Below are 13,785 nucleotides of genomic sequence, written 5' to 3' on the forward strand. Positions count from 1 at the left end.
ATTAAGAAAAATACTCTTCATTAAGAAAGATACTCTTTATTAAGAGTGAGATAAAGATTAATTAAGATGTATGCGACCGTCGGAGGAGTACAACGGTCATAATAATAATACCCCTAAGCAGAGAAATAGCTAAATTTATGGACCTTTTAAAGTTTCGACAGAAAAATAGTGTAGTCTGCATCAAAGATATTAAAGAGGTGCTTAAAGCGCCATATAAGGTTTTAACACATTGAACCCAAATAAGAAATTGGAAGATACACTATCTTTATAAAAGATGGAAAGATCTGGGGAAGCATGGTATGTAGAGGTATGTAGAGACCTAAGACTTGAAGACTCAATACCTGTTGATGTTGTATGACTTATACAACACATGTTGTTGACTTTTTGAAGAAGATGAATAATATAAACAAGGATCTTGTGATACAGGAGCATATAGAATCAATTGCCTCTTGGCAATGAAGAACAACAATAGCCCTATATGAAAGTGCCAGTAGTTGAGGCCCTAGAAGGTCTCAAAGAATGAGTAAACCAATGTTTTCAATGACTAGGAAGTCTATGTTAGTAAAGAAATTCAAATAGAGGGTGATCCCACCTCATTTAAAGAAGCCATGAGAAGCGTTTACTCGTTTAATGGCAAGAAGCTATGAAAGTTAAAATAAATTCGGTGAACACCAACGATGTTTGGGACTTAAAAGTAATTTCTAATGGAGCAAAAATAGTAGGTTGTTAATGGACCTACAGGACAAAATGTGACTCCAAAGGGAATGTAGAAAGGTATAAAGCACGACTTGTGGCAATATGCTTTAAGCAAATAGAATAAATAGATTACAATGAGAGTTTTCTCTCCAGTCTTATGTAAGAATTTTTTTAGAATCATAATGGTGTTAATGGCACATTACGATTTAGAGTTATATCAGATGGATGTAAAGACAACATTCCTCAACGGGAATTTATATGAAAACGTTTATATGGCACAACTCAAAAGGTTTTGTCGTGGAAGAAAAGAACATATGGGGTGCCACCTGTAGAAATCTATTTATGGGTTAAATGTGAGTCTCTAGAAACAGTAAGAAAGTTTAGGTTTCAAAGAAAATGAGAAGGACAATAGTGTTTATGTGAAATTCAAGAATGGAAAATTCACTTTTCACATCCTGTGAAGATGACATTCTACTCACTAGTAGTGATATTAATCTGTCATTGGAGAAGAAGAAGTTTTGTCCTTAAGTTTCAATGTGAATGATCTTGGTGAAGCGTCATTGATTCTAGGAATTAAAATTCATTGAGATAGAAGAAAATGGGGTATTAGGACTATAGCAAAGACATACCTAAAAAAGATTCTAAAGAAGTAAAGTATGCATGCGAGTAAACCTACGCCTGCTCCTATAGTCAAGGGTAATAGATAAGAAAACTTTAAGTGTTTCAGGAACCGATATGAGATCGATCAAAAGAATATGGTTCCATATGCTTCAGCTGTTGAAAGCTTGATGTGTGTACAAGTACAAGTAAGAACTTACCCTGACGTAGTTTATGTATCTAGGATATTTTGGCAAAAGTCCAGTTCAGATATAGATCGCTGGAATTGAGTTGAGAATGTCTTGCAATTTTGTAAAGTATTATAGGCCTTATGCTGAGTAAGAAAGAATAAGAACTCTCAAATAGTTAAGGGTACAAAAGTTAAGTCTTGGCGAGATGTATAGTGAAATCTACATCAATTGCTAAAACTCGCAGTTGGAGTATTATTGTGGAAAAGCTCCAAAGAAACAGTTATGGTGTCATCAATGATTCATACCATAATATAGCTTGTCACGAGGCTTAAGGAACAGGCAAAAGAGGTTAAGGGAATATGTACCCAAATTTAACAATGGTAGACAACAGTAATAACCATTTAAAGTAAGTTAACTCCTAAGACAACAAGTCAAGTGTGCTGACAAACACATTAACACTAAGGTATATGTTGTAAAGGAGAAAATCCAGAATCATTTTAAAAGCATTGAGCACATAAGTACCGAGTAAGTACTTGCGGATTCGCTTACCAAAGACTAACCACCCAGTACGTTCAGAGAACACACAGTCGACATGGGTTTATGAGAAAGCCTATGATTTCTGGATACTAATGGTCTAGTTGAGTATCTGTTTTAAAACAGAGAGATACGTTGTAGTTGTTTAATCTAATGACAACAGACCGTGACGATGAGACACGCTCTATGCACTAATCTATGATGGAATGGGAACAAGATAAAGTAAGTAAGTTAAGTTTAAGGAATAAGGTGAGATAAGGGGGAGAATGTTAGTTTGATCTCCACCAATTGACCCACCTTGGATCAACGCCCTGATCGGGGACGTCCAACCACTCCATAGTTGGTGGGCCTCCGTCGCACAGCACCATAAAAGAGAAGTTGAGGCCGGGGCACAAAGTACGAGATTGACCTGAGCCGCCGCAACACGCCTACAGAGAATCCCTAACCCGATCTAGAGAAAGCGGTGCTGTCAGCGACGGAAAGACACGCTGCCTTCACCATCGCCACTGGACCACGTCTCCACCACACGATGTTCGACTAGGACACCACGCCAGGTAGCCACGTCACTGCAGCGCTATGGCCACAACTGCCTTAAGACAAGGTACATGACCAAGCTTCCCTATCAAGTCAAGTTTACACGCTAAAGGTTTAGAAATTCCTATCACAAACCAATACTCTCCCAGGCAGCCCGAGATCGTTGGCCATTGCTACTGGCAACGAAGCTCAGTGCCTCCGCCTATAAAGGGGTCTCTCTTACAGTGCGCATGCTTTGGCTAACCTGATTGAGTCTGCAGATGAATCGCGTCTCCGCTTTCTTCTCATGCACCGCGCTCCTGTAACCATCTTACCTGAATCTTTGTGAAGAGGAGACTTGACTTGGGGAGAGGCTCTTCCGCTTCACCCGGATCGCCGGGATCAGGTACCACCGGTGCACACCACTTTCCAACTCGATTTTGTTGCATCCGCAACAATCTGTCTTATCAACATGGCTTTGGATCTTTAGTTTTCTGGGATCTGCATGTTTGCCCGTTCATATGTTATATTGATTCAATCTCATCAGTGAAGTATATTGGCGAATCCTGCACCTGCTCTTGGTTCTAAAACACCAATATACTCTTTCAGCCTCTTGATTTAGGCCTGCTCTGTACAGATATACACGAACTATTCCGTGTGATTACCATCAGGAGTTATTGCCCGTGCCTAGAGATGTGAACATGTAGTTGCCTAGTTGTAGTTGGATTGCCCTGTGATTTTAGATCAATCTACCTCTCGGCGCATCAATGCATTCTTTTAAGAGTAGGATGGGTATTTTCTTTTCTTGGCGTTGCAATAGTAATGCACTAGTTGGCCTCCTCATGAGCAAACCACACAATTACTAGAAGCTAGGGTCGTTCTCTCATGTATACTGGTTATTTCAGACATCCATGTATGGACTTTCTTGCATTGACAAATTGTTATCTATTCTTAGTCTTTGTGGAATATATGATGCGGATCCAGCTTATATAGGTTCTCTATCAAGCAACCTTAGCTTTTCTTTTTATCTGGTAAACCGACACACATAAATTCAATTTTGATATTCATGTACATATTTTTGATGTAATAATTTTGGGTTAAAAGACCCTAAAGTTTATTAAAATTCTTGTGAAATGAACTTATTTCTTCTTCATGACTCAAAACAAATACAAGAGGTAGTATTCATATGAACGGAAACATTCTCCTTTTTCTTTTTTAAAATTCTTATTAGTTAGTACTAAACAATTTTGTGTCTAATATTTGTATTTTCTATTGGCAGTATTGTCGAAAATATCAAGGGATGCAGAAAGATGTGGTTGCATGATAGAGTTCCTTGCTTGGGAATTGGCAGGATACCGAAACATAATTGTACTTTGCTTGATCTTGATGACACTGGAGTACAAATATATGCACAACAATTGCCTCATGTGCACACACATAATGGGGCTCCGAGTGGTAGCTCAACCATCGTCTCCAGTTACTTTCTAGGTGGAGACGGCTGAAATTATTGGTCACTTACAGTTACCAGCATCCTCTACATCATTGCTGCTCATCACCAACTCATTCAAGTTTGAAAGTCATTGCTTCTATCCTGTATATTGAACACTGAGAAGATGGTTGAGAAAGAGAATATTCTAATGCAGAGATATGAGATGGGAAAGTTACTTGGAAAAGGGAGTTTTGCCAAAGTTTACCATGCTCGCAATGTTAAGACTTCAGAAAGTGTTGCTATCAAGGTGATTGACAAAGATAAGATCTTGAAGTGTGGCCTTATGGATCAAATAATTCGAGAGATTTCAGTGATGAAATTGGTAAAACATCCAAACATTGTCCAATTGTATGAGGTGATGGCTACCAAAACAAAGATATATTTTGTGATAGAGTATGTCAAGGGAGGAGAGTTGTTCAACAAGGTTCAACGCGGAAGGTTAAAAGAAGATGTTGCTCGTACATATTTCCAACAATTGATTAGTGCTATTGACTTTTGCCACAATAGACAAGTTTATCATCGTGATCTAAAACCCGAAAATCTTCTTCTTGACGGAAGTCGCAACTTAAAGATCTCAGACTTTGGTTTGAGTGCACTTCCGGACTGCAAGAGAAAAGATGGGTTACTCCACACAATATGTGGGACTCCTGCATATGTTGCTCCAGAAATAATTAATAGAAAAGGGTATGATGGTGCAAAAGCTGATATATGGGCTTGTGGAGTGATCCTCTATGTGTTGTTGGCAGGCTATCTTCCTTTCCAAGACAAGAACTTGATCGACATGTATAAGAAAATTTGCAAAGCAGAACTCAGATGGCCAAGTTGGTTTTCTTCAGATGTCCAAAAGCTTTTGCTGCGTATCCTTCATCCAAACCCTAATAGACGAATCTCTATTGAAGAAATAATGAAACATCCTTGGTTTAGAATTGGTCTTGATGCAAGATTGTTTGATTCTACTATGAATACAACAAGAGATGATATGCCTATTGACGTGGATTTGACTTTGGATTCCTTAAATAGCAATATAGTTGAGTGTAATTCAGCAGCAGAGAAACTTACTAATTTGAATGCTTTTGATATCATCTCTCTTTCCTATGGGTTTGATCTCTCAGGTATTTTTGAGAATAACTCAAACAAGGAGGAGTCTAAATTTACATCTACCAACACATCTTCTACAATTGTCACAAAGCTCATGGAAGTTGCAAAGAGTTTAGGACTGGAGGTTGTAAAGAAAAATGGTGGTTTGTTGAAGATGGAAGTTTCCAAATCCAGAATAAAAGGTGTGATGTCCATAAATGTTGAGATACTTCAAATCACACCAAATTTTCATTTAGTGGAGATTAAGAAAACCAACGGTGGTAGCCTTGAGTTTCAAAATTTTATGAACCAAGATATGAGACCAGCACTGAAAGACATTGTGTGGGCTTGGCTAGGTGAATAATTTGATGAGAAGTAGAATCATCAACTTTAGATATTGTGACAAGTGTAACACCGATAGAAATTATCAAACAAAATTTTGTTAATGTACTTTGTTTTTATTCTCATGTTCATGCAATGAAATTTTCTTTCTATTGACCATACTATCGGAACATGGTTTCTATCACAAGGGAACTTTTTCATAATCATTTATTTCTATTAGTAAAATTAGATATTAGAGAATAGATTGAACCAAACAAAACTATTATTCTATCTGAATTTACTATGTGATAAGATAAGGTTAGCTAGGAAGTTATGCTTCACTCTAAAAGTATAAATGGTAAGAAAATGATGCATGTTATGATATAGAAGTTGTTTAGACATCTACTTCCTTTTATATAATGGAGAGTTTTTGGTTTATTTGGATTTGTTATCTATCTACTAGTTTTGCCAGAAAAAAGTGTGATGCTTACAATCATAAAGCTTATAGTAATGAAAAACTTTATGGACAAAGAAACATTATCTATTAGTTTAAATTAGACACGAAAAGCGTCAAAAAGTACGTTAATGTAAGAAACTAAAAAGATATCTTACTATATTTTGGCTTCCCTTGGATAGAAAACTTAAGAAAGATGTTGTCCTAACTTGTTTTTTCTAGATCAACCCTTGGACAAGTTAGTGTCCCTTTATAACGTTGATATTATGGTGACTAATGTACTTAACATTGCCTTTCAAAATATAGAATACTCTAGACACATCTAGATCTTTGCTACTCATCAGTTGTCTGAGCCTTGTTGTCCCCATATCGACTCTTGGAAGTTTGGGGCCTTTTCGTCGGAAGTCATAAAAAGGCAAACGACCGAAGACTGATTGATCAAAGATCAGCTATATCGGTTGGACTTATTCGGCTATGGTTCTTGTTGCACGCATGCAATGCACTCTACACGGGAGAACATGTTGGATCTCTACAGCAGCTATTGCCAAAATAACACCAGTCTGCCATGTTCATTTCTTCCGATCTGTGCTGATCTGCTTCGTGTACGATTGGGCTAAGTACGATCTGTGCCGTTGAAATGGAGTTTGCGAATCACAATACAAACACATATGCTCACAAACATGCACACATATTCACGCTAATAAACGCAACACATATTCACAAAGTCCACCCATATAAGCATATTCGAAGTAATCATATATGACTTATGTCGACGGGTAAATTCAGAAACATATCTACATACAAGTATTGCTCGATGACCTAGGCCGCTTCTTCCTAAACCATTGAATCTCGTGCAACCTTTGCTTCGCCGGGAGCTTTTTTTTTTGTGTGTGAACATCTATTATTCTTTTTTGTGAACAAGCTATTTTGTTTTATAAGATTGTATGAAGCCAGTCGCCCCTTCCCCCGAGCGTCCGCAACCGGCAACTCGGGGGCGACCTCGTCTGCGCTCTAGGCGCCCCCTCCCCGCCTCCACTCCGGCGGCCGGCGGCGGCGGCCAGCGGCGGCCCCGAAAAAAGGGAGCTCAGCCACAGCCCCACTCCCTCCCCCTCTCTTCTCCAACCTCCCCCCACCCCATACCAACTCCATCTACGGCGAGGAGGCGCGGCCGGCTGGCCAGGCGGCGGATCTAGGCCTACCGTCAACGGATCTGGTGCATCCACCTTTCCGTGCCCCTGCTCAGGTACCCTCCAGCGGTCGACAGCTCATTTCGTGACGGGTGGATAGATCTGGGTCTGGCCGACGACCTACGCGACGGGCCGGCGGCTATCAGTGCCTGGTGGTGTAGGCGGCCTAGCTGGGCCACACGAAGCGTTCGCGTCGGTCGGTGCCTGGCTCGCACCGGCGCAGCCGCCCACCGCGTGCATGCCACGTCCGCTTACGTGAAGGCCGCCTCCGCCCTTCGCGACACGTGGGCGTGCGACACATCCTGGCTGGCGCTCGCGGTTCGGAGGTGCCGCTCAGGTGTGTGGCCAGCCTGGCCGTGGCCGGTGCTGGCAGCCAGCTCCGGCTCTATGGCTCCAGCTGGCAAGTCGTCGACTATTCTCGAGCATCCCCGGCGGGTATGTCGGCCGGCGTGCCAGATCCGGGCAGCCTAGGGCCAGGTCCGGCCTCCCTCTCGCCGGATCTGTGTTTGGCGATGACTGGCGCTTCGGGCGATGGCCTCTGCGCGGTGACGGAGGCTCGAAGGCTTTGCCTGCAGGCACGCGTTCATGGCGCCGGCGGCCTCAACAGGGCGCCTGGGACTTCGGCGGGCAGGCCCGTTGAAGCGCACCTGGTTATCCAGAAACTCAAATGTGATACAAATACTAGTCCCAGGAGGCTAGTAACACATTTATTACATCAATTAAGTCTCAGTGCAGTAGTCTTGACAAGCGTGGACAATGAAATCATACCACGATTAGAAGTAACCAAAACATAATATAGGTCTAACAGACCTAGAAACAAAAGGAATCATCATACATCTGGCGAATCTCAATGCCACAGGCTTAGTTGGGTGCAGACACGACCTTATTTGTACGCCACGTCAGGGTTGAAGTCTAGATCTTCCTATGTTCAACAAAGCAAAGGTGAGTATAAAGTACTGAGCAAATCCAACCTTACCCTACGGAATGGGATAACAATATATGCATATGGATATAACAAGGATAAGGCTTGATTTATTTGCATAAAGCTACCTTTTGACGTATACAGGGTTTCATTTTATAAATACCTTTGCAAAGGACATGCTTTTCATATATATTAGTATTTCTGAAAAAGGGGTTGGTCATAATTTTAGGTGGTGCTGAACCCTCTATTCCCGCAACACATGGTAGACAACCATTTATTTTTAAAATTACACTCACTCTTAGGTTTTCACTCATCCCAACCCATCTAGTTGTTGAAACCAAACCATAACCCGTCCAAGACCGTGGACACGGTTATCTAGATAGATTTTACACTCTACAGAGGTTGTAGATTTTCACCACAAGTAGGATACCGTAACTTAACACCGAGTGCAAGCACGAATCCATCAAAGCCATTACCATCCATAGCTAAGTACTAGCGCTCACCACGGGAACACTAAGACCACATCTCATAATACAATAATTTACAGCGTTGATTACATTTCATATAATTCCTCAATTTCCACATATATTTCTTAGTATCCCGTTGCACACCTGCCTCTAGGTGATTGCCATACCAACTAGAGGGATTTAGGCTAAGCATTTCCCATACAAGGCGAGTGGTTGTAAGATAAATGAGTTAGGCAAGATGAATCATCAACTCAGTCCTTAATCGAGACAAGGCAGATATCTTCATGCTTAACCACAAAAGGTACAAGTTCCAACACCACGGCATCCTACAAAAGAAACACCGATCCGCCCCATCTCTAGGATAATCACCACCTATAACTTGTTTATTAACCCTTCACAATACCCACAATTTATCTTACAACTCACATAGTTTTCTTTAGAAATCATTATATTTGAGAAAACATAGTAATAAGTATCCGTGATAAGTATAAGTCCTAAACATACTAAATAACAGTATTTTGTCATGTCGTGATATTTATTCTTAAGTTGAGCAAGGCAATTATCAAGTTATATCAATTCAAGGATGGCTATTCAAACGGGTTTTAGCTAAACAGCAAAAATACTCATACATACAATATTTTAAAACGGCTTCTACGAATTGTGTTTAAAAATAGAATCAACATGCATCAAAGGGGAATAGGCTAGACTTCCGTCGGCGCACCGGCAAACTTCTGCTGGCAGTTCAGATCCTTGGCGTCAAACTCGTGGTACTCGCCTCCAAACTCGTCCTGGCCACCGAGATCGTTGTTCGCCTCCTCGGTCACTCCATCGGCTATCGACGCGTAGACAACCAAACAAGCAACTAGAATATTTACATAAATTCAAATAAGCTCTAAAAATTATGAAATTTGTACGAGAGATAGATATCGATTTTAGATGAATTAAGGAGCAAGAATCGATTGAATCGGAATTTGGATGGTGGAGACATTGATTTTAGAAGGTGGCTGTTTATTTGGTCAAAAAGGAACAGTGCACATGATTGGCTGGGAGTGGTGTACGCAGGATAAATGGGCTTCGGCTCTTGGCCACGGGCCCTCAGGAGGTTACGGAGGGATTAGTTGCTTTATTTGGGATTGGCTATTGGAGGACACGGAGATAGAGAGACACAGGGACAGGACACGGACGTCGTGCTCCTTGCGTCCGCCCACCATAGCTGTACGGCGTGGCTCGTGAGGAGCACGGCCCGGGAGGAGAGAAGGGAAATAGAAGCCTGGGGAAGGTGGAGGAGGGCCAGTAGGTGCTCACCGTCGAAGCAATCGGACTGCGGTGGCTGGTGGGAGGAGATCGACGAGGGCGAGCTGCAGCTCGGGAAAACACAGAGAGGGAGGAAGAGGGACAGAGGGAACAAGCTGTGGCGCTGGTGGCTTCGGCATCTCGGTGCGGTGGAGGAGAGCAGCCCGGCGTCGGCTTTTATAGGCCGGAGGAGGATGGCTGGCCGGCGAGCACAGCAACTCGCCTTCAATGGCGGCACTGCAGGCGAGCGTCGGCTTGCGAGCGTCGCTTGCCTGCAACGACTGTGGCGCTGAGGCGACGGAGGGTGCACGGAGAGTAAGGTGGTGTTTCGTTGCCCCTCACGTCACATTGAATATTTAGACACATAAAATATTAAATATAGATCAGTTACGAAACAAATTGTATAGTTTGCGACTAATTTGCGAAACGAATCTTTTAAGCCTTATTAGTTTATAATTTGATAATGTGGTGCTACAGTAAACATGTGCTAATGACGAATTAATTAGGCTTAAAAATTCGTCTGGTGAATTACTGACATATTATGTAATTTGTTTTTTTATTAGTATCCGAACACCCCATGCAACATTCTTCCGACACACCTTCTAAATTTTAGTCACTGGATCCAAACACCACTTAAGACTATCTCCGACAACTCATGCATCACAGCACACAAACTCAAAATACATACTCTAGGTTGCTTTATCGATGGAAACACACGGTCCAACACATGACGCAAACGAGGGACCTATTTTAGGTGGGACGCGATGCACGACCCAAATAAGCGTCACCTCTCTCCTCGAACCCAAATCTCTGACGTCGCCGCATGGGGGCCATCTGCGCGGACTTCGAGGTCGAATCCGCTGTGAAAGGGGCGTCGCCACGCCCAATCGACCGGGTCCGGCCACAGCTGACGGGAAGGGGAGAGGACACCGCCGCGCGTGGGGGCCATCTACGCGGACGTCGAGGTCGAATCCGTCGAGAAAGGGGCGCCGCGGCGCAGGGTCCTGACGAAGGAGGAGGACGAGGCGCCGACGGGGAGCGGGGGCGCCCTCTCGCCGCCGGATCTCGTGGCCACCGGCCACCGGGGAGCGGAGGCGGAGGCGTGCGAGGTGGCATGGAAGGGGCAGAAGACGGCGGCACAGGAGAGTTAGGCGTAGAGGCGAGAGGTGGGGGACGAGGCCGCGGCGGTGCAGGGCGAGCAGCGCGGCAGCTCGCGCGGGTCCCGCCGAATCTCGGGGCGGCCGAGCGGGCGCATGAGCAGGCAGCGGCGGAGGAAGCGCAGGTGATGCGGTGCGGGGACAAGGACGGGGTGGAGGGAAGTGGCAAGGCGTATAAAGAGAGGAGGGGATGTAGATGGGTGGTCGGCGGAGAGACCGAGGAAGAGATGGGTGGTCGGCGGAGAGACCGAGGAAAAAGAGGGCCGATTTGCGTTGGCTGTTAGAGAAGCTAAATTTTAGGTGCGGACCATTTTTTCTGTACATGACCCAAACCAGAGAATGAGTGTTGTGTTTAGGTTCTCGTTGTTGGAGACAGTCTAATGGCGCGATAGAGGTGGGTCGAGCGATCACTGGCTTTAGTGCGAGCTCAGCGCTGTGCTACCTGCCCCGCGCGTGCTTGCTTGCCTTGTTGTTCACAGCTACCGTGGCCATGGCGTTGAGGTGTTGATGGTGCTATAGGGTGATGTGACGAAGCTGGTAGTTGGACGGTGGCGCTTAGCGGGGGCGGCAGCAACTGAGGCTTGCTCTTGCTGTGATGGCGTGCTGCTGATAGGGTGTACCCGCTGAGCGCTACTAGTACTGTGAGCTGCTAATGATGCATGCATATTTGCTACTTGAATGCGTATCTGCGCTATGCGTTGGTGCTGCTAGCCTGCTACTGATTCATCAGGAAGAAGAGAGAGATGGAGTGGAGGTTGGGTCCCACAGCGTATATGGCGAGGCGGGGTGGTGGGGCCAACGTGTTGCGGTGGTGCGCGAGCACCGCAGTCGGCGAGGGGGTCCGGGCGCGGACAATGTTGCGATGGTGGTGGTGGGGTCGGCGCATGCGCCATTGTCGAGTGAGGGCGGGCGGAACGAGAGAGAGGCGGGACAGACGTATGGCGTCGGTGCTACAGTGCATATGATATATTGAATAGAGATGACTATTATTGATATATAGGATAGACAAGAGTTGAAAGACGATTAAAATGGAGCTCATATATGCCCTGTTCGATTGGCTGATAAGCCATGGCTGAAAGTACTGTTGGCTGATTTGTTGTGAGAGAAAAATATTATTCGTTGGCTGAAAAAAGTACGGCTTATAAGCCAAACGAACATGACGTAATTTATAGTTTTCGGATTAAATTTAGAAAATATTTTTTTAATAAGAGTGATTTTTGAATGTGAATTTTGGGGGTTTTACACCCATGCTACGGTTGGGCATGGTCGGGTCACGACCATGTGGTGGCTAGCGATCTGGTCGGGCAGGGGCGGCGTAACCCTGCCTCCGGGGTCGGTGGCCGGGGCCAAGGAACTCCCGAGCGGTCGTCAGCGAACAAGCTCCTGGGTGAAAACCCTGCCTAGCTTCTCGCTTCGGGTCGGTGGCGGTGGTGCAGCGTGCATCATTCACCTTCCTGAAGACGTCGTCGAAGGATTAGTTCGTCGCGCAGGTCGTTGGGGCCGGTTCTGGGGCGAAGTCCTTCTTGTGCCCTCTAAATGTTGTTGGTGTCTGTGGACGTCATGCCCTCCTTGGAGGCTTCGTTGTTGGCTACCATCCGTCGATGACGCTCCTTGCTTGTGCTATGCTTGCCTGTGTTTCAGCTTCCTCCTTTCTTTGGTTTGTCCACCTCGGTGTTGGTGTCACCGTAGTCGTCTTCTTCTCCGCAGCGGCTATCTGGTCACTGGCGCATACGTTTTCTTCTTCGCAGCGGCTACCTGATCGCTTGCGGATGGATGCTGAGCTTTCTACCGAAGGATGCTTTGCCACCACGGCTTCACCCACCCTCTATTGGCGACCTTTGCGCGGATGTACTATTTCTTTGGCAGGCTTAGTTGGTTGATGTTTTGGGATGGAGGTTCCCCCACCCCTCATGTATTCTTGCTGTTCGTTTGTGTCTTTGGGTCTTCGTCGGTAATCTTAGGCTTACTTGTGAGTCCTTTGTATTTGTGTTCTGACCTTTCTTTTGGCATTTTCTTTTAATGAAAAACGGATAAAAGACTCGATCGTGAAAAACAAATTGTTTTTTAAATCTCCTATACGCATAGCAGTCGTGACTAGAGTGCCGAAAGCAAATGTCTAACTTTCTCAATGACAAGTGAATCAAAACAGTTTTTTTTTATAATGGAAGCAAATGTCTAACTTTCAGAATGAGAAGTGAATCAACAGTTTTTTTTACAACGGAAGTTATCAACAGTGTTCAAATCTTACAGAAAACGTCGCCATCTTTAGGGGTCATTGAGTGAACGAAAGAAAAACAGCTGGACGAAAATTAAAAAAAAACGTCGACAGCAGGGTTCGAACCTGCGCGGGCGAAGCCCAACAGATTTCAAGTCTGTCTCCTTAACCACTCGGACATATCGACGCTTTATGAAAATTTAATTGACACATTTTATCTATTGAAATGAAAAACTTGTTGGTGCAGATTAATTACCTGCAATACCTTATGCAACACAGCCCAATCCAGCATGAACGATTCAATGTCTTGATGTTTTGTGGTCCTACATAGGTAAATCACATTTGGTATGCTTTGTGTTTGATTGTTTATATTATATTGCATGTAGCCATGTAGGCACCTCCATATTGTTGCAGAGGTCTCATGTTCTCGTGGAGGTGGACGATTCCATTTTTATGCCTCATCAGTTTGTGCAAATTTGCATTGCCTATATGAGTATATGACCAAATTTAGCAAAAGTAACTAATATTGCATTGAGCACTGTGCAAGGCAGCATCTGCACAAGACTCTTTGTGCACAACCAGACCTGACTAAGCTGCACTGCACAAATCTAGATATAGGCTAATGTAAGCAACCAAATAGGCCCTATAAATCTGGATCGTTGGCTAAGAATT

The 13,785-nt window shown here is 44.1% G+C and overlaps 1 protein-coding gene, 1 long non-coding RNA gene and 1 other non-coding gene across 3 annotated transcripts; 1 reads left to right on the forward strand and 2 right to left on the reverse strand.

The window, feature by feature from the left end:
* Positions 1–2,673: 2,673 nt before the first annotated feature.
* On the forward strand, positions 2,674–5,580 carry LOC136539890 (CBL-interacting protein kinase 10-like). Its single transcript, XM_066531879.1, has 2 exons — positions 2,674–2,937; positions 3,811–5,580. The coding sequence occupies exon 2, from the start codon at positions 4,145–4,147 to the stop codon at positions 5,459–5,461; it is 1,317 nt and encodes a 438-aa protein (XP_066387976.1). The 5' UTR covers positions 2,674–2,937; positions 3,811–4,144; the 3' UTR covers positions 5,462–5,580.
* A 2,210-nt stretch (positions 5,581–7,790) lies between these two features.
* Positions 7,791–10,233, reverse strand: LOC136539891 (uncharacterized). The gene is made up of 3 exons (XR_010779780.1): positions 9,754–10,233; positions 9,170–9,280; positions 7,791–7,981 (listed from the first exon to the last, which is right to left on the reverse strand). It is a non-coding gene; the product is annotated as an uncharacterized lncRNA (long non-coding RNA).
* A 2,985-nt stretch (positions 10,234–13,218) lies between these two features.
* Positions 13,219–13,300, reverse strand: TRNAS-UGA (transfer RNA serine (anticodon UGA)). Its single transcript has one exon. It is a non-coding gene; the product is annotated as a tRNA-Ser (tRNA).
* Between the last annotated feature and the right edge of the window lie 485 nt (positions 13,301–13,785).

Source organism: Miscanthus floridulus, chromosome 2 (genome assembly GCF_019320115.1).
Source record: "Miscanthus floridulus cultivar M001 chromosome 2, ASM1932011v1, whole genome shotgun sequence".
Taxonomy (NCBI): domain Eukaryota; kingdom Viridiplantae; phylum Streptophyta; class Magnoliopsida; order Poales; family Poaceae; genus Miscanthus; species Miscanthus floridulus.